The following is a 27,343-nucleotide window of genomic DNA, read 5'->3' as shown; positions in this document are numbered from 1 at the left end:
GCCTATCCAGATCCCTCTGAAGGGCCTCCCTACCCTCAGGCAGATCGACACATCCTCCCAACTTGGTGTCATCTGCAAACTTACTGAGGGTACACTCAATCCCCTCATCTAGGTCATCAATAAAGATATTAAACAAGATGGGCCCCAATACCGACCCTTGAGGGACACCACTCGTAACATGACTCCAGCTGGACTTAACTCCATTAACCACTACCCTCTGGGCACAGCCCTCCAGCCAGTTCTCCACCCAGAGAAGAGTGAACCTGTCCACACCACGGGCTGCCAGTTTCCTCAGGAGAGGAAGACTGTGGGAGACCGTGTCAAAGGCCTTGCTGAAAAGACCTTCTTTATTTCTTAAAGAATACTCTAAATTGCAAAGAGAGGAAACTTGTCTTAAATAGTTAATAGATAACTATAGCTCTCGAAGGACTGTAGTATTTTAATAGGAATGGATTTTAGATTGACATAGCACTGACTGTAAAGTAATCACAATATACTGTAGCTAGTACAGCTTAAATTTGCCTACTTGTCGAAGTCAAGTATTTTGAGGAGAAGAAAGCCTGACTGGTCATCAGATTCACAAGTAACTAGGTTTAAAATATGTTTCTTACTGCTAAGAATGTTTCTGCAGTCTAGTAACATCCACCAAGCTCTATTTTAGTCTTTTTCTGTCCCTAATTTGAACAATATATTCAAAGGCTGAGGCCTACCTTAACACATTTTAACACAATCTCAGTGCAGCTATACAATTGTGTCTAGCTCAGATCCAGTCTGCTCAAAGTGTGGAGAGCAGAAGTGCTGCCTGAACCCACTTGGTGTCCACTTGGAGACTGACGTTTTACATGGTAGATAGCGATAAGACAAGAGTGAATGGTTTTAAAATAAAAGGGATATTTAGATTAGATGAAAAGAAGTTATTTACTCAGAAGATGGTGAGACTCTAGAACAGGCTGCCAAGAAAAGTTGTAGATGCCCCATCCCGGGAGGTGTTCAAGACCAAGCTGGATGGGGCTCTGGGCAGCCTGATCTGGTGGGTGGAAACACCCTCCAAGCAGGGGGATGGGAACTAGATATTCTTTAAGGTGCCTTCCAAACCAAGTCATTCTGTGATGCTGTAATTCTTTCTTCCTATTCTTTGAGCATTGCTTCAAAACAAAATGAATTAAAAAAAAATTCTTTTTGAAGATCTGATCTGCCTTTCTGTGAAGTGGTTTTCTAATTGTTTGTTTTGTTTTCTTTTCATGGTTTGTGTGAGGCAGGCTTTTAATGCATTGAGCATATCCGATGATAATCCTAACTAGGGATTTGAGTCAGAGGAAATTTAGTAGCAGCTCCAGGTATCACTGGGTACAAAGGTCTCAGTCATTAAGGACCACAACTAAATAAACATGCTGGGATGTGATTATTTTATTGCTCTTTGTTCATTTTATATCATTTCATTGCCTTACTAATGGCTATAGGATTAAGTGTGTAAGGGAGTTCTGAAAAAATAGAACTGAAAGAGGTATATAAAGAAGTGTCTGCTTCCCATAGAGATTCTATCTTTTCCTAATCATGAATGATAGAGAGACCAATTTACCTTGCTTAGATAAGCAAGGGTAGGGAGAGGCACAGAGGGACTTCAAGAAGAGATCCATTTCTAGGTTTCATCCTCACTTTAGTACAGCTGATGATTTTTATGTGCCTTTATAGTGGCCCCAGTGGGAGAGGCTGTGCCATTGCACATGCTGCATTTTTCCTACACAATTAGCCAAATGGTTCATTTCTGATCCATGTTTCACACATGAAAATATGCATATGAGAATTACTTTTATATATATGTAAATACTAAATAAAACACTCATTTCTGATACTGTGAAAATCAATCTTGTATACTGGTGCAGCAGTATCACTTATGAGGACAAAAAGTACTGATGGGCTAATAATTTTACTGCTTTCTATTTTGCATGCACTGCAGTTTATAAGATCAATAAAGAATATAATGCCTCAGCAGACCTACAATTTAGACTGTAAGAACCTCTGGTCTTGACTAAAGTCCTGCTGTATCTAAATAAGGGGAGCTATTTTCATCCCAGGTGTCTAGAAGTGATTTTCTGTGTTGTCATTTTCTTCCACGAGGAAGCACAATGTATGACCCATAAAGTTTCTAGTAAAGTAAAAAGCAAAGCAAAGAATGATGTCTTAGGTGAAGCTGCTTTTCTTTTTCATTTTCTTCATTAGTTTTATTTTAACAGGAGAACCTGAAAATGGCATGTACTTACCTGTAATTTACTAACAAGGAGTTATATTTGGGATGTAGAAAAAAATATTTCAGAACTTCATCACTGTATAAATAGCAACATAAAATTGCTTTGAATTTATGGGTAGAATGGATGAAAACATATGTAAAACAAAAAAGGTACCACTGCCCAGATAAGCTTAACATTTAAAAATGCAAGTCATCCTAGAAAAATCAGCAAGGCAGCATGGGATATAAGGTACTTCTCAAGGTTACTGCAAAATATCCCTTGTTTTCCTTCATCTGTCTTGAAATCCTCTGCACATAGTGAAATTAAACTTATTTTTCTTTTAGATTTTTCTACTACAAATCCTGTTTTACTATGTAGTTTACGCAGTACCTAAATACTAGGGTCATCCAAAGAGCAGGGAATCTTTTATTCATATGCTTCTGTGTCAACAGTTCCACAGTTTTAAAAGCTTTCTGTCTCTTCTTCCCTATATATGATCCTCCCAGATAGTATTTCAAGACATTGTATAAATTCTATGGTTTTATATTCTGCAAATGGAAGAAAATCTGGCAACGTTGTCTGATGACTTAATCTTTTCTCAAAGTTTTTTTAATTTTCAATAATACCTTTGTACATTGACTAAAAGCACTGTATTCTCAGTCTTTGTACTCAAAATAATTTTCTTTAGAAGCATGACTGGTTTACATTACAAGTAGTTTTACATTTATTTTACTCTTATTGCCTGCAGGTGTTACCTATAGTTGAGAATGGAAACACAGACCAGGAAGTGCACCTTCCCTCATCTGTACATGGAGAACTGAATCTTTTGTACTCTGTTGCTTTGTCCTTGAATGTAAGTAAAGTTTTGCTGTATGCTTCACTAACATAATTGCTTGCTAGAGACTATATAGATAGTTCTCTTTTTACACGTCACTTGCTCGGAAAAAATGATTTCTATTTGAAGACGCAACTATCTGAATGACTGTGTGCACCTGAAAGCCACATAAATAACTGTGACACTGGAGAAATTGGTGGAAGGTTGGTGGAAGGTATACACAGCACTAAGAATTTTACTGGTATGGTGTATTATCAATTATGTGTAATCAATACATTGCTCTACCAAGGCTGTGCGTACTACTTTTGAGGCAACTGCTCCTTCGTCATACAATATTACTTCAGCTGTACAGGTTCTCTGATATTCTGAGTAAGGTGATCAGACCAGAGAACCACTAGCTTCTTTATTTTGCAATTGCAACAAGTATTGCCCCTGAAGATCTAGTTCTGAAAGGTTATGATTTTTTATAATGATTTCATCAGATATTCTTTGGTTCTGGGGTTTAAATATACAACATTAAAAATATATATTGTTTTTCCTTTTCCAATTCCTTAAAAGAATTCCACTGTGAACCCTGTCCCCAGTGAATTCCATATTCCTTGTTCTTTCCTATCCAGCAGCAACTTATATGTTTTGAATTCAGTCCAACTTGGTTTTGCACATTTTTTTCGGTTTAATTATGTAACACTTCTTTTGCTCAATTTGTGCAGACATCCTTTGGACTTGTTACAGTTTGATTTTCTGTTTAGGGTAGTTGCAAAGAAAAGAAAATGACATTCAGAGAAAATAATGCTAGAATTTAACTTATTTGCAATTCCGATAACAACTTTGTGAATTTTAACATTTTAGTAAAGAGCATTTCATTCAAGTGTACATTACCAAGAACTTGTGAGAAATGTCTGAGAATAAAGCTACCCCAGTCTAGGCAAATTAGATGGATAATGTCATTTGCATCACTTGTTTATTATGTGTCAGCTGCTGTTACATTATAGTTTTGTTGTTTATCACACTGCGGTTAACTTTCTGTCATTTATATTTGCTTAAGTCATATATGGAATAGCAGACTTGATATTGCTCAGTGCCTACTTAAAAACAACAAAAAAAGTAACTATGCAAATGTTGAGCTACATAAAACTAGAAGAGATCTTCTGAGCCATCAATTTGGCTGATATAATCAGTAATACTATTCATAAATCTGTCTCTTAAAACCAGCTAAGTTTCTTGCCTCTGATATGTAAGTGGAAGCTTGTCACAGTGCCCTAATCCTTCCGCATTTAGAAGCTTTCTATTTGCTAACGTAAAATTTATTCCTTTGTTCTTATGACAGTGCTGTTTCATTATCTAAATAGTTTTTTTTTCTCCTATATTAATCATGCATGATTTATTTGTATAAAACAATCCCTCTCATTGTTTACTTCCCTGAGGTGGGTAAACTGACTTCCCTCAGTCCTCTTCTATGATCTGTAAATTCTCCTGTGCTGAACATGGATGGAAAGCCATTAGTGCTCCTTAATTCCAGCTGTAATGGCAGCTTTTAAGCCCTTTCTCTCATATAGATGGAAGCAGAAATACTGCATACTCTCAGGTGAATGACAACAGGACGTGTAGATGAGTTCTGATGATTCTATGAAATGTGTCCAGAAGTACTGGCGGAAGTGACTGGTTGACTTCTTGTTCTGACTAAGGAAACAGATGCTCCAGTATTTTAGTTACAGTTCTTTGAGACAGCTAAGCCAATCTTTTCATGGAAAAATAATTTATGCATTTATCTTAAAATTAGACCATACTGTAGTAATTTAACCTGGAAAGATATTATGATTCTTAATAACTGGGGAGTAATCTTATACTGGTGGAAGAATGAGGGGGTTGGCTGTGGAGCAACTCTGCTGAAATGATCCAGGGGGACAAGATGTGGAGCATGAACCAGCAGTGTGTTCCAGGAACAGAGAAGGCCAACAGCATCCTGGGCTGTATTAATAAACTGATTTCAAGTGGGATCAAAAACAGCAATTTTTTTCCCCTTTATTCATCACGTATTAGACAGTATCACTTATCTGACTTCAGTATCTCTTCTTTCTTGTCTCTATTTTATATTCAGTTCGCCTTTAGGAATTAATATCAAGCTAGGTTTTTATTTTAATTTTAATTTTTATTAATTCTTCTCTTCAAAACAACACATCACAACAGTCAGCTGCAATACTACTTCAGTCGAATTCTTTTCAAATTGGCAGACAAGTGGCAGACAAGTGAAATACTTAACTTATATAAAATAAAACTTAGGTTACAGCATGGTTTTTGTCTTCATGCCTTTTTAGGATTCAGTGATCTTGAAGACTGCTGGTCCCAGAGTAATTATTTTAGCCAAATTTCCTAAGAATCGTTGGATTTCTGCTTTTTTTTCTTAAACTGTGTTTCTAAGACAACAGTGCTGCAGTTTTATTTATTTATTTACTTTTCCCAAGAGTGGTATCCAGGTCATATTAGATACACCACATCAAAATACATCCTTAGATTTTCAGTTAAAAAATACATATTGTGTTTCCTATCCCTAGTATTTATAATATGTCCAAAATAGCATAATAAAGAAGTTGCGCTGTTTCAGTTGTACTTACTCAAAGGGCCAGGCAAGACAAGGTTTTAGCAAGAGACTACATTACATATTAGATGAAGCAGAATATCCACTTCAAACTGTCTGCTCTGGTACAGCAATTCTGTTACTGCTAGGTATAACTGTCAGTCTAGTATAACACTGGCTACAAGTCTAGACCTTACATTCTATAAGAAAGGAGTCACTCCTATTTCTCCCACTCACCTGCAGTATTTCAAGTTTTTCAAATAATTAATTTATTTTTAATAAAACCTTACCATAAATGATTGGATACACCCATTAATGACCTTTCTGTCATCTGTCTACATGAAGTCATCTTAGTTTGCTTACACACCAACTCTTCTGACTCAGCCTTCCTGATTCTTAAACAAATATGTTCTGTGGTTCATTCTGATAAGGAGATACTTTTCTAAGGGCCTTTTGCTTACTTTACAAGTTGAAAGACTGACTTCTCACAGGAAGTTACTTCTACCATGCTCCTGAATCAGTTAGGGGTAGGGTATTCAAACACTAATGTGTCTTAAATGCTGATGTATTTACAGAACTTAATGATCAAGTGGACTGTTACCTTGGATATTTTCTCACATGTGTAATTAAAGCAATATTATTACCTGGATAATGAATCAGTTTTAGATAGGGAGGGTTGCCAGGGCATTTTATCAGTAAAGACTACCGTTTATAGCTACTTTTTTTCTGTTGAACCAGAGGAAAAGTTGTATGCCTTTACAGCACTGTTTTAAAAAATCACCAAAACTTTGGAGTGAAATTGTTGTGTGATATAGTTAATAAGTCTGTGGTGATTTCTTCTTTTATTCAACACAGTTTTGATAAGGCTGCTTAACCTCTCATGGAAAGCTGTTCCTGTGACTGTAGTGTCCCAGCAGAATGGGGAATTGACATGTGTCCACTGCATGCTTTGTATTTCTGATTCCCAAGACCCAAGGAAGAACTGACAAGGCTCTGAGCTCTTTATGTGTGCTTCTTCTGAAGGAAACTAAAGAAAAGAGAGTTGCCATCCCTAGATGTATTTCTAGTGGAGTCGACGTCTTTGATGGTATTTAGGAGGTATGCGTATGTGACGTTAAGGAGCTTGGTTTAGTGGTAGATTTGGTGTCAACAGCTTATGGGCTGGTTTGGCCCGGACCAGTGACAACTGAGGAAGGGGGACACACATACCCATGCCCTAGGAAAGGGGAAGGGGGGAAAAACGAAAAGGGCAGGGGGATGGGCCTAAAAACCCCCCAGCAGGTTACTAAATAAGATATCAGAATGCAAAACAACACAATGTAATACAATATAATTGAAATTGAAGCTAATAAATAAAATAAAATGAGAGAGAGACAGTGTCCAAAACCTAAGGCCACACTCCAAAGTGGAAGGTTAGACAGCTAGGGAGCACACACTGCCAAAATGAGCAGCAAAAATAAACACTAAGTCTCAGGACTTGCAAGCAGTTTTATCTTTCCCTCTGAATGGAAAATGGGAATGAAAAGTCTTTTGGGGTATGTAGTTCTTCTCAGCAGTCCATAGAACTGAAGCATTAACTCTAATTCCCAGTGCCTTATATGATGTTATGATGTGGAATACTGATAACAAAAATTGTAAAACCATGACATTTGATGTTAGATTAATGGTAAAACTTGATCATTTCGAGGGTCTTTTGCAACCTAAATGATCTATGATTCTATACATTCATATCCTCCAGTTACAGGAAATTTGAGTACATGTCCACAATTGGAATTTCAGGCAAGACCATGCAGTAAAGATGTTCCACATCTAGGTATGGGAAACTCACCATTTTTCTGTCTCTTTCTTTTACGAGGAGTTTTCTTCACCTGGCTTATTTTTGGATTTTAATACATGTAGCCCTGGCTGGGTGGATGAGGGGAGAGCAGTGGATGTAGTCTACCTTGTTTTCAGCAAGGCATTTGACAATGTCTCCCACAGCATCCTTAGAACAAAGCTGAGGAAGTGCGGAATAGATGAGTGGACACTGAGGTGGGTTGAGAACTGACTGACTGGCAGAGCTCAGAGGGTTGTGACTGGTTGTGCAGAGTCCTTTTGGAGGCCTGTACTTAGTGGTGTTCCTCAGAGGTTGGTGATGGATTTAGTCCTGTTCAGCATCTTCATCAATTAACTTGAAGGGACAGAGCCAACCCTCAGCAAGTTTGCTGATTATACAAAGCTGGGAGGAATAGCTGACACGCCGGAAGGCTGTGCTGCCATTTAGCAAGACCTGGACAGGCTGGAGAGTAGGACAACAAGAAACCAGATGAGGTTTAACAAGAACAAGTGTAGTCTTTCACCTAGGAAGGAATAAATGTCTCTAAGCAGAGGGACCTGGTCTATGACAGATTGGGCATGAGCAAGCATTCATAGGTTCATAGGTTCATAAGGTTGGAAAGGACCTACAAGATCATCTAGTCCAACCATCCTCCTATCACTATCCCTACCCAACTACTAAATCATTGTGCCCTGGTAGCCAAGAAGGCCAATATCATCCTGGGGTGTATTAAAAAGAATGTGGCAAGCAAGTCAAGGGAGGTGATGCTCTCCCTCTACTCTGCCCTGGTGAGGCCTCACCTAGAGTATTGTGTCCAGTTTTGGTCTCCCCAGTACAAAAGAGACAGGGATCTTGTTGAAAGAGTCAAGCGAAGGGCCACAAAAATGATAAGGGGCCTGGAACACCTCTCTTATGAGAAAAGGCTGAGAGACCTGAGACTGTTTAGCCTTGAAAAAAGAAGACTCAGAGAGGATCTGATCCATGTCTATAAATATCTAAGGAGTGGGAGGCAAAGGGACGAGGTCAGACTCTTTTCAGAAGTGCATGGTGATAGGATGAGGGGAAATGGCCACAAACTGATGCATAGGAAGTTCCGCACAAACGTGTATGGAAACTTCTTCACAGTGCAGGTGACGGAGCACTGGCACAGGCTGCCCAGGGGAATTGTGAAGTCTCTTTCTCTGGAGATGTTCAAGACCCACCTGGTTGCCTACCTGAGCAACCTGGGCTAGAGAGCCTGCTTTGTCAGGGGGGTCAGACTAAGATGATCTCTAGAGGTCCCTTCCAACCCCTACAGTTCTGTGATTCTGTGATACCTGGTTACAGTACTCATCATTTTATGATAAACACATTTCCATGCATGTTAGGTTGTCTGACTCTCTTTCTAAAGCTCAGGAATTCTGAAACATTTTGTAAGCTGAACCAAACATTCATTATATGAAGTAGGATCATAATGGTACTTGAATTTTTTTAAAATTTGATAAAGGATGTAATTTCTCTGGTGTTATATAACTTGTAGCAGGTAGGACATATGATATACTTGCAGTTTATCAGACTCAGGTTTTTCAGTGCTCAGGTGAATAGAGCAGAAAGTAGGTTTCCATCTGGGGTCTCCATATTCTCTGACTTTCAGGAGTCACCAGTGGATGTTTTGAGGGATGGTACAATTCAACCCAAAGTCACATATATGTTTGATTAATCTTTTTAGAGGTTCTTTTTTCTTTCATCATACAAAAAGGCTATTAGACTTCTAGTGTGCATATGGATGACTGTGCTGTAGGCACATGGACTCAAGTGTCATAAGCACTATAAACTCTCCTTTGCTCCAGTTGTCTGTTCATAACAAGGGAAATACACTTTTACCCTCTCTCACAGATACAGAGATAATTTTACTGAATACAAGACTCTTGGATAAAGTGATGGGGCCTACATGGGTACACAAAAAACAAACTATGTGACCATGTGAATATTGCCTATGTCCAGAAAACCCATCCTGACACAGATATTATCTATTGTATTTAATGTAGAATTGATCATGCAACTTACATTGCTATAGCTACACATAATGATTCAGACTGATTCTTAATGATTTGCATTGTGGTTTTGGTAATAATTGCACCTCAACTGCTTCTCAAAGATTCTTCTTACGTAGACTTAAGATTAAGCCAAGTACAACTTTGCAGTATTACTTCCCTCACAGTTTCCATGCCAGCAGTTTTTTCCTGCTTAGCTTGATCAGTGTTCTGCCTTTGTCCTTCAGACAGATAAGTCAATCTTCGCTCTCGTAAGATTAATCATTTTTTTAAAAGGGATTTTTGCTAATTTTGAAGTTATTAAAACTTATTAATAATTTATTTAAATTTAAATTACTGTCGAAAATGGAAATGGATTTATTTGTATCTCTTAGAAGTTACAGGAGTTAATGTTTTATCCCTATCTGGGAACGCACCTAGCATTAATTTCCTTCTGCAGACAATTCTCTTTTATATGTGCTGGGATGTGAATTTATTGCATGCACAATGAAGATACTTCTGCCCATAAACATATCAAGTGTCCAGGTCCTTCCTAATTCTTAGAAAAGCTCTTTTTGTATTTTCAAGGAGATACTGTCATCATTTAGCATTTGCTGGAAGAATTGCTTTGTTCTCTTAAGGAAAATAATGTAATAATTTGAATGTGAAATTTCTTGGCTTCTGACCCAGTGTAATGGTTTTATTGGTCCAATTTCAGAATTTTAGAAGCTTTGGATTATCAGTTTTGATATGGTTTAGAAGCTAGATTTTTAGCAGTACTCAATCTGTTCATGTATTACTGTTCTCAGAGGAAAAAGAATCCCTTTGAAAGTCAGTATTTTTTACATACATGCCTCCCCAGGAGATGAGATGTTCTAAAAATCTTCATGTTTATTTACTGCATAAAATTGAGTTATTTTAATTCTTTAAAAGACTGGTCCAAAATATAACTGAAACAGAATATATGTCCTTATACTTTCCTGTTGTATGTTCAGGTAGTATTTTCAATTTTCTGTCTCTGCTGTACTTTAAGTTTAAATTCATAGTTTTTAGCACACTGAACTTCTCATTAACTGATTTTCATGACAATAAAAATGAGAGAAGTTGTCAAGCCAAGCATAACCATACCAGTGGTTTGGAAGAGTTAAGCTGATTGTGTTGACACAAAGTTCTTTCAGCAGGAATGTGATGAGTCAGTTCAGTCACTAGTTAAAAATTTTAATTCTAGATAGAGTAACTGGAAATAATGGGACTTGTCTGACTATTTAGTTATTTAAGTAGTTTTTTTTACGTAGGACTGGGAGTTATATAGTCACTAACTTGGGCAGAAGTGTACCGAGTTCATCCTGAAAAACTGTGTAGAATATATTACTCATTCAGCAAGGAATAGGATTTAGAAGGTAGAAGACTTGCTATAATTAATTCATCACAGAGAAGATTAAAAAACAAAACAGAACAAACTGTGTTCAGATAGTGGTTAACCTTTTTTGAACTTTTATTGCTTACGACAAAGACAAGGGTGTTTATCGGTGGAGTAAAAAGGAAAAATATGTATTAGTATGTAGTATTTCTCAATATAACAGGGATAAATTGTAAGCTATCTAACTCACTATATAAAACATTGTTTATGAGTAAGTTTGAATATAAAGCTGCCAAGGAGGCTTGTTGTGAAATTACTAATCACATGAGTATGATTGAACTAAGAACTTTTAATCTTGCTTATCAATATCATGATGTTTTGGTTTTATCTTACACTTGAACTCTTTCTTATTTTCTTCTCAGTTCATTCTGCTCTCCAAGACAAATCTCTGATTAATTACCCTGTGTATCAGAAAATAATAAAAGTTATCTGTTCTAAGCAAATAATTAACAAGTCACTCCAGTCATTTAACTAACTCTGCAAGTCTCACCATAAAACTGTATCCTACAAAAATCCTTTAAGCCCTCTAAACTGGCAAAACTTCATGGCTATTGTGAGTTTTCAAAAATAAAACGAACTGAAGAATATTCAGTTAATATTAAAGTCTACCTAGCAGTAATCCATATGTATCTAACAGTAAATCTTATCTGTTGCAGTGTAAAAAGCAAAAGTGTCAATTATTTTTTTTTATCCTTCCACTCTATGGAAGCAAATTCATTGTTAATCTGTTCACAAAGCAAGCACAGAAATGTACTGAAGTGGAAAAACACAGATTTACTACTAGCTCATGGAGAAAATCTGCATGCAGATGGTATAACTTCAAGAATTACTAGAATCCACTGTTTAGGACTGAGACATTTTTGAACAGGATAGAGAGCTTCACCTGCTAAATATATTTTTGTACGCACACTTGATAATAATTCAGGAGTCAATCCAACTGTTAGAAAAACATGGAGTAGAAATTCATATGTGCATGTACACTTACTTGTATGCATGTACATTTTATATAAGGCAATATACTTGTATCTATCTACATTTGTCTCAAGGTCTACTGTGATCAGGTGCCTCCTGAAGCTTCTAGGTAAGGGAATATAACTACTCTGTGTCCTCAGTCTTTTAAGTCCTAATTGCTAGTCTCCTAACCAGGAATTCAATGTCGTGACTGTTGCTTCTCCATTAGGCGTCCCTCTAAATCTTTCCAGAAAAATGTCCTGCTTCAAGAGGGACAATCCTAACTTTGAGTTCTGCACCACCCAGACATACTGCTCTCCATCAGTGCAGTTGCATAGCTGCTAGATGATGCTTCATGGTGACCTATATGTAGTGGTCGATGTGCCACCTCTAGACTATGAGGTGGCTCTTCCTGGACTGTTTCTGCTCTTAAGCAGTGTTTTAAGGCTGTCCAAAATTCCTCTGCTAAGGTGAGCACTGAGTGATGTCAAAAGAAAGTTTTTAAGTATTAGCTGTTGACATACAATTATTATAGGAGCAATTTAACTCTCCTTAGTTGAAGAAATTCATTGTAATATGAATGATAAAGTGAAATAATAGCAGAAGCAAAAATATTGCTGATACCAGTAGTTAATCAAAGACAGAAGATCACCTCTGCAGGAACAACACACACAAATCCAATGCTGGTTTTGCCTGGACCATTGACAGAAAGTAGCACAGCACATCGAAAAAATGCAGAAGATATTACCTAAATCACTGTAATCTGTTCAGATTATGAGTGAATAGAATGTAAGAGTCATCCTTAAAAAAACGTCTTGATATTAAAAAGAGAAAGTGATTATAGATTTGCGATCTGAAATATTTTGTACTTTGCAAGATGCTACCTAGGAATCACACTGATATTCTGCAAACTGATGTATGTGCATGTGAGAAATAAAATCAGATAAACCAGATAACTTTGTTTACCTTGACCTTACAAAATGGGTGTAACATCTTTCCTTTGCATATGGCACCATTATATTAGTGTTGCTATGCTAGCAGCCTATTTTGTCAATGACAGTGTAGAATATAAAATGAATAAATCATGTATCCTTTTAGAATGAACTGCAAAGAATGAATTTGGAATATGGAACAAGGATCTGAAAGTGGTCTATATTCTCAACCTGCGTAAATTAACTTCAGATGCTGTGGCGACTATTTATCAGGCTTTGAAATATTTTACAGCTTTCATATTTCTTTGATATTTCCCCTTAAGTGCAGACAGGGCAGAGACCTCAGTGGCTGCAAGGTTAAAACTGTAAATTGCACTTCAAAGAATTTGGAGTGTTAAATCTGCTTCTCACCTTTGAAATTCTGGTGTAGACTAGACATTGACATCTTCATAACTCCTGGGCAATATTTCCAGCCTGCAAAGCACACTAAATAAAGTGGGTCCATAGTGTTCAACCAGTCACAAGCCATCCATGTTCTTTGTTTTTTCAGCAGATTCGTAGCTGTTGAAATAGGTGAGTGTTCCACTAGATGAATAGTTTTTGAAGCCAAAATCATAAAAACAGTTCACACTAGCAATGATCTGTTCTTGTTATTCTAAAATTAAAACCTAAATAAAACAAAACACCTCTTGTCGTAACTTATTAAAGAAATATATATATTTTTGCTGTATGATGATGTGGAGCTTAGTGTAATGAATAATCAAATGAAAAAAGGCAGATTCAATATGTGAAAGTATCTCAATTTTATAGATTGCATGTGGTGGTCTAAGTGACTAAAAATGTGTGCAATGGGAACAGGCTTAACCTAGATTTCCCAGAAAGATTTGTGCTTGTTTCACTGGGAATGATTTGTTGCAGGTAATCTTACTACCTTGCCTAATATGCATGCCACAAAAATCTGATGTTGGTTCTGTTTCTTACTTCATTTTCCTAGTGTTTTATTCAATCACTAAACTTTCAGGACAAAGTCAAAATGAAGATGCAAAATGGAAAAGATGAAAAAACATCTAAGTGCTATAAATTTATGTGGTAAAGTAGAACGGTAATGCTGGGTTTTAGAAGTATGTATTAGATTATTCTTTTGATCAGCTTCTTGGAAGTAGTAGCTGTGCTGTGCATTTGCACTCATGATACACAAATTTTTCTGAAAATTATTTTAATCAACTCAAAGGCAACGTTGGCCTTTTTTAGTTTGGAATTGTGTTGCTTACATGGGGCACAGGGCAGGGAGTGGCCAGGGTACCACAATCTTAGACACCTGCTTTGATGCTTTAGATCTGCATATGACTGTAGGCATGTTTCCATCATGATATTTAGGTTTAAGTACAACAGGTAATTTATTTTCCAAGACGTCTAAGAATTGGGTAACACACTTAGACGTATCAATCATTTTTTGATATGATTTCACCTCTGACATTTTTATTTTTTTAAAAAGCCAATGATCTTCATCATGTAAAGTAATACTGCAACATTATGAATTTTCATATCAAACATGCTCATAAAATTATATGTATTATAATACAAGCAAACATTTCTGAGCTCCTGCTCATGATTCATTTATGAAATGTTTTGGAGTGGGCAGTGGTAGAGCTGATGCAGCCTTCCTGTGACGGTGCTTGTTGAGGGTGCATTACAGGGACAGAACACTCAGTCTCTACTGCAATATGGAGGTGTGTCTTTATAAGTCAAAGGTGAAATTCCTCACTGACATGAGGAAATTTGCACACAGCTTCCTGTGTACCAAGCTTTTGGCAAGTAATCTCTCTAGTGTGGAGATCTTTGGCCATGTTGATGGTTGCAAGGTGATACTATGGCATGAGTTCATGTGGCTTCATTAGGCATGGTTAGTGCAGGCTCCCTGTGTACTGTCTTATGTGCCAGCAAACGACAGAAGAGACATATGAAAGTGTCTGTTCTATGAGCATACTTATAAATATTACAGTTTATTAACATAAATAGGATTCCTTTGCAGTATGTCCATTACAACTCTCTACACTCACAAAACAAAGAGATACTGTGATTTCCTATGTGTATTCCTTATTCAGAATGCATGAGAAACAAACAAACACAAAAACCCTTTAAATAAAGATCTTGTTGCAAGCACCTTACTAAGCTAGAGTAATAAGGGAAAGCATTGCTACTAAAAAAAATATTCAGTAGTGGTAGTAACCTGAGAGCTGTTTTCATTTACAGGAAGATTTTATGGAAATAACCTTGATTTTATTAGCTTGTGTACTATTTTATACCAGAAAGAATGATTACATTTATTATGGAGAACTAAACAATTAACAGGGTTAATAGTCCTAAAGATAAGATTGGAATGCTTTCTGTATGTGACTATGAGGTCAGATTTAAAGCAAGAAAAAACAAAACCCACAACAAAACCTCATGAACAAGTACATTATAATGCTGCTTTCTATTTCTTCAGAATTAGTGAAAAACTAATTTTGAAAAATCATTTCTTACTAAAGTGTACATTATCACTAGTCTGAAAACTATTTTGTAGCCTGACTAACAATACAGTTTTAAAACTTCTTCTTATCTAAGGCTAATATTTGTTGGCCTTAATTCTGGGGCTGCATTGTTATTCACCTAAGACAGAAAGGAAGCATATAAATATTTTACAGTAGTAATTTAGAATACATTAATTGTTCATGATTTGCTTTGTGATGCAAAAAACTCCCCCCAAATACAGGTTTTTATGAATGCAAGATGTAACTGTAAGAAATTGCCTTATGAAAACATGAAAAAATAGTATAGCCTCCCTATAGTGTGCGATTTTCCATATTAAAAAATCAATTGGAATGAGTTCTTATATGATGCAATCACAAAGGGTCAATTAATTCACTCTCTTTAGTTGTCACTGAGGGGCTTGTTTTGGCAGCACTGAAGAAGTGCTTTAAACAATGGAGGGTATAACAGGATTTGATCAGTTCATACAATTCAGCTAGCTTAAGATGTGTTTGAGCTCAAGCAATATATAGTTTTGACATAAAACGTCATAGATTGTTTATAGGATATCTTATCAAAACATATGCAGTAAGGAAAATAGGATAATTATAGTTAGCATGAAACACTTGTATATCATTATAAGTATCATATGTAATGCAATAAATTATTTTATTCTTATAAGTAGAACTAGTTTTGTAGCAAATACTTCATTACAACAAATTCTGCTATTGAAGAAACTTTGCAAGCTGAAAGATCACACGAGTATAATAGGAGTCTATCTCACAATGAAACTACTGTGATTTCCTAAACAAAAAAAGGCTTTCAAGAACAAACGGCTTTTCATCAATCTTAATTTACAAAGGCACTTTGCATGCTCATTTAAAAAGTGGGAAAAAAATAATAAGGATAAAATACAGTGAAGCTTTTTACAAGTCTGTTACTGGGAAATGCTACTTACCGAGTAAAATTTCTTTCATGTTTGTAGACATTAAATATTCTAACACTTCAGTTGTAATCCTAAGATTCCCAAATATTGTTTTCTGTTGAGTACAGGAAATATAGCAGTAGATTAAAAAGGGCACCCTACAAAATACACAAGAGAACTTGTGCAAGAAGGAATACGATCACTCTTACGTTTGGAGATAGGTATGGGATCATAGAATCATAGAATGGCCAGGGTTGAAAAGGATGAAAAGAGTTGCAACCCACCTGCCATGTGCTGGACCACCAGCCACTAGAGCCGGCTGCCCAGAGCCACATCCAGCCTGGCTTTGAATTCCTCCAGGGATGGGGCATCCACAACCCCTATGGGCAACCTGTTCCAATAGTCACCACCCTCTGAGTGAAAAACTCCCTCCTAACATCTAACCTAAATCTCTCCTGTCTTAATTTAAAACCATTCCCCCTTGTCCTGTCACTATCAACCTGTCATTCCCCCTCCTGTGATAGCAGTTTCCATTCAAATAAACATTTCAGTACTGTGCATATAGTTATTTGTTCTTGTTGGTTAAACAAGAAAGTTTTCCTATACATATAATCTTTAGTGTAACTGTTGTTTAGCAGTGTAAAGATTAGTTCTCTGTATAGAATCACTCGCAAAACAAGTACATTTGAAATTCTGCTATGCAGCATTTAAAAACACATGGCTTGCAAGCAAAGTTCAGCAATCCCATGCAGAGATTCAAGTGAATTCTTAGGTGGGGTTTGTCTGGATTTGTACATGTTGTGTATACTAGCAATACACTTAACCTAAATCTCTGCCGTCCATTCAGAGAAGGACATCATCACACTCTGAATGAAGAAATGCTAGAGCAGGAAGCCATCTTCTGAGCGCATGTGAGATCCACTGCTGCCACTGAAGCAATGCAGTATGTGATGTGGAGGAACTGTAAAGAGGAGGGAGGGACTCTTGCTTTAGTGTTTATGTTGCTTCGGGTCTTTGTTAATCATGCCTGCACAACCTTGCTGTCACTGTTGAAAAACATGAATAGTTGTAAAAATAGACATAATAAGGCTAGACATCTGGGAACTGAGGATAGTCCAAAATTGTATTGCACTTCTACTCTTCAGAACAGAGAAAGCAAGATGGTGTATGAATCTAGTCTCTTTACACAAAACAATGGTTTTGTTTAGAACCTTTTACACCACTACTTGACAGCAAAACGTGTAGAAGCTGTCAGGAGACAGGACGCTTCCTGGATGTACCTGAATTCATGCGAGAACTGGAGTCAGTGTAATTTTGATAAAGTAATTCCGTAACGCATTCCAAGATTATCAGAAGGGTTGCACAGTATCATAAAAGAAAAAAAAAAAAAAAAGAAGCAGGCAGAATATAGCATGCAGAAGCAGTTTTACAGCTCCTCCCATTGTAGCACGCAAGAGACACGGTTATAGTTAACTTTGGATAATCAACCACTGTGAAACAGAATGGAAAGGCTGTACACTTGAGCAGTTTTTTCACTGTTTTTGCTCTCAATGATGAGGGTCTCAGAACCAATATTAGACATGGAAATGGCAAACTACAGTGAAGTCTTAGATCCAGCATACACCGCACTGGAGTTTGAAACTATGCAGATTCTGTACAATGGCAGTGGTGAGTTCTGCTCCATGATGCAAAATCATGCCAATTTGTGGGAAATGTGAAGATTATTAATGTTATAAGATGTTAACAAAATGTTTTATTAATGGAACATTTGGGACTTGTTTTCAAACTGCAAATCTCTTGCACACTTCACAGTTAATTCTAAGTTAATAACATTATAATTCTTTAACATTAAAAAAAGTATGAGAGGTTATCTGGAATAAAATAACTGAACTGTACTGTCATCAGTCAGTTAATCAAAGGAAGAAAATGGTGTATTCAGCAGTTGTTTTATTTACTGTAAGACAAATGAATAACTAGTATTGACAGTTGGGACATGAAAGTATATTTCATATATAACATTGAGAAAGACAGAAAAAAATTATCCAAACGTTTATGAAAAAAAAAATTAGCTACTGCTTCTCAATGCCTGGTTACAGATTGTTGGACTAATATTTTATTGACTGAAATATTAAACTAGTCATTGTAGATATGTGTATATATGAACGAGGGTGATTTTTTAAAAATCATGTTAGTTCTCTACAGGCTTATATTTAGCTGAGGAAAACTATAGGTATTTAGCTAATGTAGTGTTTTAACACCAGGTAGAATATTTTGATGCTTTTTTTTTTTTCCTCAAGAAATTGTAACAATAAATTATGCTTGAAATAGGAAGCACACTGTTTCCTTCTGCCATCTTTTAGCACTTCACAAAACGAGGTAATTTCAGTCTATTAGCATGAAGAAAAGTATCAAGTGAATTAAACTCCCTTTAAGTGTCTTTCCAAATCTAATGTATTTGAGAATTTGTTTTAGTTGTTTTTTCTAATACAGATGTAGTATTTATGAAATATAGTATATGTTGAAATGCAGAACAAATACTTAACGATTTGCAGGAAAAATACTCAGCACCTGCAATTCCCATATCTAGATATCCATTCCATATAGGATCCAAATTAGTTTTTATTATTGGGCTCGAATTTTTATTTGAATTTCTAGTGTTACTTTACAACCAGCTTAGTAAACAGAAAAGTAGATTTTATTATTGATTTAGGAAGAAAAACAGACCTTCTCTGCCTAAATGATTTTGAAGCTATCAGCAATGATTATGTAAGTTTTAGAGCATTTATCTGAATTTCCTTTTACTATGGGTGATTTCATTGGTCTTTTTTTTTTTTTTTTTTTTTTGCTGAATCTCACCCTTTCTGATCTGTTAATGTTACACAGAATGTGAAAGCTGATTAGGGAGGTTATTCTGTGTTGTGTGTTAGTGATCAGGTTAGTTAAATTATTCACTGTAAATGATTACTTTGACAACTATTATTTACTAAGTGTAGCCCTTTTCAGAGTTTGCTTTGAGGTTAGCCTAAGTATTTTCTGATAGAATTTATAAAAAAGGTTGACTTTCTTCTACAATGCTAGTGAGGAACTGAGAGCTACTTCTGAATTTTCATATGTGCATTTTCAAAACTTAATTAGAACTCTTTAGAGAAATTTAACTATATGCATTCAGACAGGTTCTACATTTCTGCTGAACAACCTTTGCAACATCAGGTCAATATCTGAGACATTTTCTTTCAGAATAATACCCAAAGAAAACAGGTATATCCATATATATATATATGTATGCACATATACATGAACACAGACGGAAGGAGATACAATTCATATTGCTACAAAATATTTCATTATTAAGTTTAAAGATTTAAACTATTCAGATATGTACTGATTCAAAATCAATAAACTCTAAAGTAAAGTTTTAATATTTTCTAAATATTTACCCTGTAAACTATTTTTAAAAATAATTTTTTGGTCATAACAAACCCAATTTTACAACAATAAACTCCTCAGGGAAATGAATTCTTACCTATTTAATTTTTATTTGAACATTTTAAAATGTGATTCTAATCAACTATGTCACTGGAAAACAGAAAAAGCTGATTGTAATTTTCTCTTTGTCTAAAGAATTTTATTTGCATTGTAAATTCCTTGGGACGTAAACAAAATTTTGCTGTATTTTTGCATGAAACACTTCAGATGGCTCTACTACAGTATAAGCAACATCTATCAACATTAACAGCTCTGCTTTTCAATGTGTTCACTCTTCACAAACTCATGTACTTCTTAATGCAGGCTTGAATATCTAAGTAATGTGACCCTCTTTTATTAACTACAAAAGTTTAATGGATAATACAACTTTCCTCCCATACGAACAGAAGCATACTCAGAAAAAAATCTTTACTCAGAAAATATGTATGTTAAGCCTTGTGACTCAAGGGATGATAAATATAACTGTTCTTATTTTAGGTTAATTCAGTATTGTTTACCATGTTCAGTGACTAAGTGTTAAACATATTTAGATAACATGCGCTCACACAACTTTTTAGTCAGTCTTTCTTTAAAAAACTTGTTCAAGATAGTAAAACTAAGTCCTCTTAGCATTCTTTCCTTAAGTCTACTGTATGTTTTTTTAATACAACTGATTCTTTCAATGGTAGTCACAATTACTGCCATCTCCTATTAGAAATGATATACATCTTTGCCAGCTATGTAAGTAATGCTGCTTTATGCCAAAGTTCCTCTTCTTGTTAGTTAGAATATGTGTGTAATTAGATCTACAAAGTTACATTTACTTTGTAACCCCTTTCAATTTGAAACAGTTTGGAATTAAAATTATTATTTGTTGAGAACCTCATAAATTCTGCTAACCTGACTCTGTAGATTTGATTGTGTTCATCAGAATGACTCAGATAAAATCAGATATGTGCTGAATAAATAGTAACAACAAAAAAGAAAAACAACAAAAGCAACAAAAAACAACCAGATGAAACCCTTATTTTTTAAGTATAAATTTTCCATGTGTTACTTTTTCAAAGCTTTGTTCATAACTGTATATGTTGTTCTTGCATCTTTTCAGACAGTTCAGGAGAACCTCTCAACATGAATGCTACTGACGGTGGGATCAGCAGTCTCTGTGCAATATGTGGAGACCGAGCAACTGGAAAACATTATGGTGCTTCCAGTTGTGATGGATGCAAAGGATTTTTTAGACGCAGTATACGGAAAAATCACGTTTATACATGCAGGTATTTAAAAAGTTAATCTAGAGGCACTAAATTAATGAATGCATGCAAACATTATTTTCAGACATTTTCAGAATTTTCAGACTTGCATAGGGGTATTTTCAGCTTCTTCTGAAGGAATTCTAAACAGCACTTTTGATGGAAGTGTGCGGATGATGTTATGTTTTTACAATGTGGAAAAAAATCCCTTTCATTTAGGAGTAATGAACTGAATCACCTATAAATGGCTTCTCTGATGAGGAATCTTTGTAGCACTATACATGCTCCTAAAGGCAACCTGTTAAGTTAGCATTTAAGGCTTCCCGAGTGTTACATTCATTGATGATTTTTTTTTTTCAACTGTTGGACTTGCAAACAAAAGTTACCGGCAATTTAATGTGCATTAGTGCAGCACTTTTTGGATGTCTAACTGAATGATCAAAGCCAGGATGCATTTTTCATATTAGCTTTTTAAAATTATTTTTTTATTTTTTCCTGTGAATTAACTTGTTGTTATCACTACTAGAGCAAAAAATGTTTATACAAGCACAGATGTTCAGGAATGGGGAAGATCTGTTCTATCAGTTTCGACATGTCCCTTAATGTTGTTGACATCGCTGCATTACTGAAGTGCAGTCTCAGTCTTTTATTTATGATTACAAAGAACTGCAGAAATACAGAACAGCTGAGGTTGGAAAAGACCTCTGGAGGTTATCTGGTCTAACCTCTTTGCTCCAGCAGGGACACCCAGACTAGAGTGCCTAGGACAAAGACTAAAATGGCATCCCCTGTAAAGAAAATAAAAAAAAAAAAAAAAAGAAAATGAGAAAAAAAATCAATGTAGAAAGTGTGATTATTAACTGATTTTTTAGTCTTAAAATTGTTCTCCTCAGTTTCTGAGGAGAAAAACTAAAACTTATGAGTCTTTTTTTAGACAGGTCAAGTACATATGCACCTTCCCCCTTCAGTGATGTACTGCTCCTTTTAGTGACCATTACCCTCCTTGTCAATCTGAACGGCAACCTGCTAATTGCTGTGTGCCTAGCTGCCCAAATTGTCATTCTGCAGGTATGTGTACCATGTTTGAGGAATTGCTCTGTGCGTGCCTGAGTCCTTAAGATGTCAGTTAAGAGCCATGCACAGAATATATTTGTGAGTTTAGACAGATAGATGAAACTGAAAACTTTCTTTTTAGCCTTGTTGCTGGAAATGTTGCTTGTTCCACTCTTCCTTAGATACTTAATATTCTTGTAGTGGATGTATAAGGCTCGCTGATCTGCCATAGTCATAGACATGCTTCTAGAATGGTGTAAGAAGAGCTGATATAACTGACTCCAAGTAGAACTGTGAAGAAGGTAGATCTATTTATTTAATGCATGCACACACAAAAAAAGGCAAAAGCGAATGGTGAGGAGGGGATGCCTCACAAACATATTCCTTAGGAACATCTGTGAATGTGCATGAGGCCTAGGAAAGCTTTCTTGCAGTGTCACACTCTTTGTGTTTCTGCGTCTTTATTTTATTGTGGTATTCAGTTGTTTTATTTCCTCCTGTTTCAAGTTTAATTTGTCATCAGTAATGATATTACAGATAACTTAATCATTTGTTAGCTCCTAGAAGTAAACTGCCGACCAAAGATACTAGTTTTGCAGGAATGGGTTGGCTGCTTTATGCTGGTGACAGTTGACATTTTCATCAATTATCCTGTCCTTTTCCTATTTGTAGCACTTCATTCCACCCCTTTCTGTGTAGGCAATTACTTTTGTATCTCACAATAAAGCATAACTCAAAAATATTCCGTCCATACTCATTCTAATACATATTTTATACATACATGAACACATGTGCCTGCAAAATAAGGAGGTATGAAATCTTTCAAGTCTGACTGACAGGGAGAAAAACAACAGAAAAAATTCTTTGGTTATAGAAATAATTCTGAGAGCACACATTAGTTAGTTTTTCTCTTCATAACCAAGTGGTGTTTTATTAATGCTTCGTATGTTTACCCTTTTCTGTCTCTGATAGATTCAACCGGCAATGTGTTGTTGACAAGGACAAAAGGAATCAATGCAGATATTGTCGTTTAAAAAAATGTTTTCGAGCAGGAATGAAAAAAGAAGGTAATAGAGTCATTTATTATTTGATATGCTGAGAGAATTAATCTAAAAATGTAATCAACATTCCAAAAAAATTAACAGCAGAGTAATTAAATGGAAAATCTGCTGTAGTGCCCACATAATGGAGAATTACTTTTATACTGAGGTGAAGTATTTATCATCTAATTTTCAGGTGGGTAAACAGTTTTGACACTTCGGACATTATCAAACCTGACAGGTTAAAAGTGAATCTCAACTGCTTAATCCATGCATCTGGCTCCAAAATTCATTGCTTTCTAAATACTGAGACATATGCCTGAAAAATTTCAAAGCACAGGACTTCAATTCTAATTTATGTGTTTTTTTTTTCTAAATTTGAGTCATAAAATATGCACTTATCATTGTGTTTCTACCCTACCTAAGCTACAGGGCTGACTTGCTTATTATTTCCTCAATTTTATATGTTTGAAACTCTTAAAGAAGATGAGTGAGTTAACTGCAGTAGCTGTTAGTGAAGTGTCAGCAATCAGAAATAGTTCTAATCTCACTGGGATTTAATACCAGTATGTGAGATACACTTATGTGTATGTGAGAAAAGATACTTATGTATCCACCTGACAAATGTGACCTAGCATGGATATGGAAATGGAAGGATCAGACAACTGTGTTAGCAGAGCAATAGCAAAAGAACGGCAGTAGGAATATCAGAGAATTTTTGTACCAACTTGCTGGCTTGTTGCTTCGCTTTCATTTATAATGTAGTGGCAAAAAGTGTCCTGGTCTGGTTCAAATAAGCAGTCAGAAAGGATTCTCTCATTGCAAAATTTCTGTTTTCTGTGTTTCTTTGCAACCTGTTTTATTTGGAGCATGATATGTCTTCTGGAAAGCCAGTCTACAATGGGAGTGCATGACTGTCCTGTACTGTAACTAGTCTGTATCAGTTTTAGTCTAGACATAGCTTTCCTAAGATGAAGGAAGCTGTTTCTTTATGCTTTTAAGTATCTGTACCATCATACTGCTATGCTATTGTTCAAGTTGTAGAATAACAGGATTTTTTTACCTTGCAACTACAGATGGATATTCTCACTAAATAGGTAGTACTGTGGTTGTATGAAATAGGTTTGATGTTTTTGTGGAACACAGTTGAATCTTCTGGAATTTTAATTAAAATCAGCAACATGTTGGGTATGTATTATTAATCTGATCTGAAAAAAAGGGAAGACCTTCATATACACAGCAGCCCTGTAACTTCTGCAAAAAGCAAAGCTTTGTAGACTTTCAAAAATGGGAAATAAAGAACATTTTATCTCAGAAGGGACATCTGGAAGTCATCTGGCCAATGCCCCCATTTAAAACAGAGATAACTTCTAGTTCAGTCAGGTTGCTGAGAACTCTGTCCAGCCAGGTTTAGATAGTCCCTATGAGTGGGCATTTCTCAACATTTGTCAGCAACTTCTTCCATTGTTTGACAGCCCTCATTGTGAAGATTTTCTTTGTAATATCTAACTGGAATGTTTCATTTTGCAAATAGTGTTGTTTCTACTGCCTTGGCCTTTCACTGTGCGTGTGAGAAGAATCTGGGTCTTCTGAAATTAGACCACCTCCAACTTGGTCCTCTCTTTCCTATAAAAACAACAACTCTGCCTTACCTTTGACATCATGTGGGTTACAGCACCATAGCCCTCCACTAGTCCCAGTTTTCCAGTGTCTCTTGCATATTGGGAAGCCCAGTGCATAGTTAGCTAATATGACCAAAGGGCATAATGCTGACTCATGTTTATAAATGAAAATATACATTCTGTTCAGAATTTTAATCTCATTTACGCTGTTCTGCCTCTTTCAGTTCCACTACCTATAAAGCTTTCATTTTTCCCTATACCCTAGTCATGTTTATTCAAGGCTTCCCAGCAGTAAAATAATTCAAGAGACTGAACTGTAGATTTCACTGCTCATATGCTGATATAGACTTCTCTACACTATAAGGCTATCTCTTATAGCTGAAGTGTAGCATAGTCTGTATGACATATTCTCACTGTTTCCAGGCAAATCACTTTCTTTCCTTCAGGGCAAAGGCTAAAAGGGCTTCAGCTGGTAGAGGCTATACAAGCCCTCTTTGAGCAAATATTCCCCCTTCCTTATGGAGTCTGAATAAAGGCTCTAGAAACATAGACAATTCAGTCTATCTGAAATTATGCATTCTCAAAAGAATAGAGGCATTTGCCTATGATTCTCAAGTGTGCTGCTAGTGACTTTCACTAGCAATTGGCAGAATAGCTTACTATTTTATTAATATTACTTAGTACTGACATTATTTTAATTAGCTATGTGACACTAAGCTTCTGAGATAAAAGTGTTTATTCTCCATTCTTTTTAAAAAAGGTTATATTTTTTGTCTCACCTCTTCATGCATATTTAGTACTTTGTGTTTATCACTACACAACATTTCTTATTGTGACTTTAATAAAAGGCCCATCATGGATTGTCCTTGGCAAAAAGTTACTACACCTCAACTACGTGCATTGTTCCAATAAACCCTGAAAACTATTCAGTTCTTTATTTATTTATTTTCTTTTTTTATTGAAGCCTTTGGAACTACTCACAGTGTTTCTCACAAAGCAGCAACATATCTTTGGAAATAAAGTTGCTGCTCTTAAAAGATGATGAGATTCCTTGCACAGTAAAGAATATTTTGATCAGTATAATTTTTTTTTTTTTCTTTCTTGGCCGAACCTTGGACATGCTCTAGGTTTTAGAAATATTTGTTTGATAGTTTTATTTTTCATTCTTCCTTGAATTCAGAAGTAATCCTTGTTGCTTCATAAGCCTTGCATGTACTGATTAAGGATTCCATATTTGCAGTCCTTTCAACTACCTTTTCTTCCCCCCTATGGGACGAAAGCTACCTGTCTGGAACCTTTTTGGCTCCTTTTTTTCATTAATTATTTTACTTATTAATGTTCTGTAAAACTAGCTAGGAATTCATTGTCATAGAGGAGCATTGGATTTAAATCCTAAAATTATTTTACTACAGTATTTAGTTCATTATTCATATTCATCAAGGTTTCTCACAGGAGACTACCTTTCACTCAGACATTTTTCATCTGTACATCTTGACCTAATCAGCAGTACAGAGATGTCCATTTCTACCATTATCAAAAAGGCTCATTTACTGAAGATCAGTTTCTAGCTACAATTAGTTTATTTAGTTTTATAGGCAAACATCATTATGTGGATAAGGACCATGAATGTGTATTGTCATTCCTTCGCGTTACTCAGAGCTGAAAGCACAAGGTTTTTTGAATGTCATACTTCTCATAATTATCTAGCAAACCTCTGTAATGATATTGTGTGGCAGTGTTTACAAGTCAATAAATGAGACAATTATTCTCTTCCAGCTGTACAAAATGAACGGGACAGGATAAGTACAAGAAGAAATACTTTTGATGGCTGCAACATTCCCTCTATTAGCACACTGTCACAAGCTGAGACACTTTCCCGTCAGGTACTGATATCTTCCATAAAATTCTTTAATGACTTCAAGAAAATATTTTCTGTTGTTAAACACTTACAGATTCTCTTTTGTATTCAATATAATTTTAGAGATCACTTTTTTCCTACTTCAAAAATATACCCAGTTTCTTCTTTCCAATAAAGAATCAGTAACAGAACTCATTCTTAAAGCAAATTCAATATAAAATTTCTAATTTGCCCTGGACAATATGTCTGAGGCACCTTTCTTAATAAAGCTTTATGGTTCTTACTGCTTTTAAATCAGTTGCTCTCTCAGGCAGCTGGTGGCACCTATCTATTCTTGAGGCTTGCCTTCCTCTGAAACATTAGTGAAAAAATTGCCCAAACCCATTACATTTCCAATGGATGTGGACACTCATTTCCTTACATTCTTTTGAAAACCCCATTTTCAATATCCTTATGTATTAAAAGTAAAGCAAACAGAAGTGTTCCAACTGCAAAATCTATTTACAGCTTTCTTTTAAATTTTCTTTGTCTCATCTGAACTTCATTTTCTTTTTTTCTCTTTTTCCTTTTTTTCCCTATTAAATCAATTGCTGAATGGAATAGTCTCCAGTCCTTTTCTGCAACTCAGATAAATCATGGTCATTGATTCTGCATTCTTGCACCTCTTGCTAACTTAGAATTTAACTGCCACCTTTATGATTTCATGTTGACTGATTTATACATCCCCAAATGTTTTGTAATCTCATCCTTTAGTAGTATCTCTCTTAGGGTGGAACTGCCTGTAAAGAATTGATGCAGGAATTACTGGGTGATAGTCTTTGGCAGATACTGCGTGCCTGGGCACATG

The 27,343-nt window shown here is 35.7% G+C and overlaps 1 protein-coding gene across 3 annotated transcripts in view; it reads left to right on the top strand.

Annotated features, from left to right (window-relative positions):
• The window catches only part of HNF4G (hepatocyte nuclear factor 4 gamma), a 62,661-nt gene that overhangs the window by 24,204 nt on the left and 11,114 nt on the right, over window positions 1-27,343 (top strand). For 2 of the 3 annotated variants that reach the window (XM_065752169.1, XM_065752167.1), the window contains exons 1-4: window positions 17,416-17,873; window positions 20,779-20,947; window positions 22,949-23,043; window positions 26,415-26,521. In XM_065752169.1, the coding sequence (XP_065608241.1) occupies window positions 17,756-17,873; window positions 20,779-20,947; window positions 22,949-23,043; window positions 26,415-26,521 (489 nt within the window). In that variant the 5' untranslated portion in view covers window positions 17,416-17,755. Of the gene's footprint in view, window positions 1-2,976; window positions 3,082-17,415; window positions 17,874-20,778; window positions 20,948-22,948; window positions 23,044-26,414; window positions 26,522-27,343 lie in introns of those variants that run through there. The other variant, XM_065752168.1, reaches the window with a different exon arrangement.

The sequence above is a fragment of the Cyrtonyx montezumae genome, unplaced genomic scaffold (assembly GCF_038088225.1).
Source record: "Cyrtonyx montezumae isolate F1298 unplaced genomic scaffold, pur_monq_1.0 scaffold_8, whole genome shotgun sequence".
Taxonomy (NCBI): domain Eukaryota; kingdom Metazoa; phylum Chordata; class Aves; order Galliformes; family Odontophoridae; genus Cyrtonyx; species Cyrtonyx montezumae.
The sequence above is the reverse complement of the archived record's forward strand: the minus strand, read 5'-3'. Positions and strand labels throughout refer to the sequence as shown.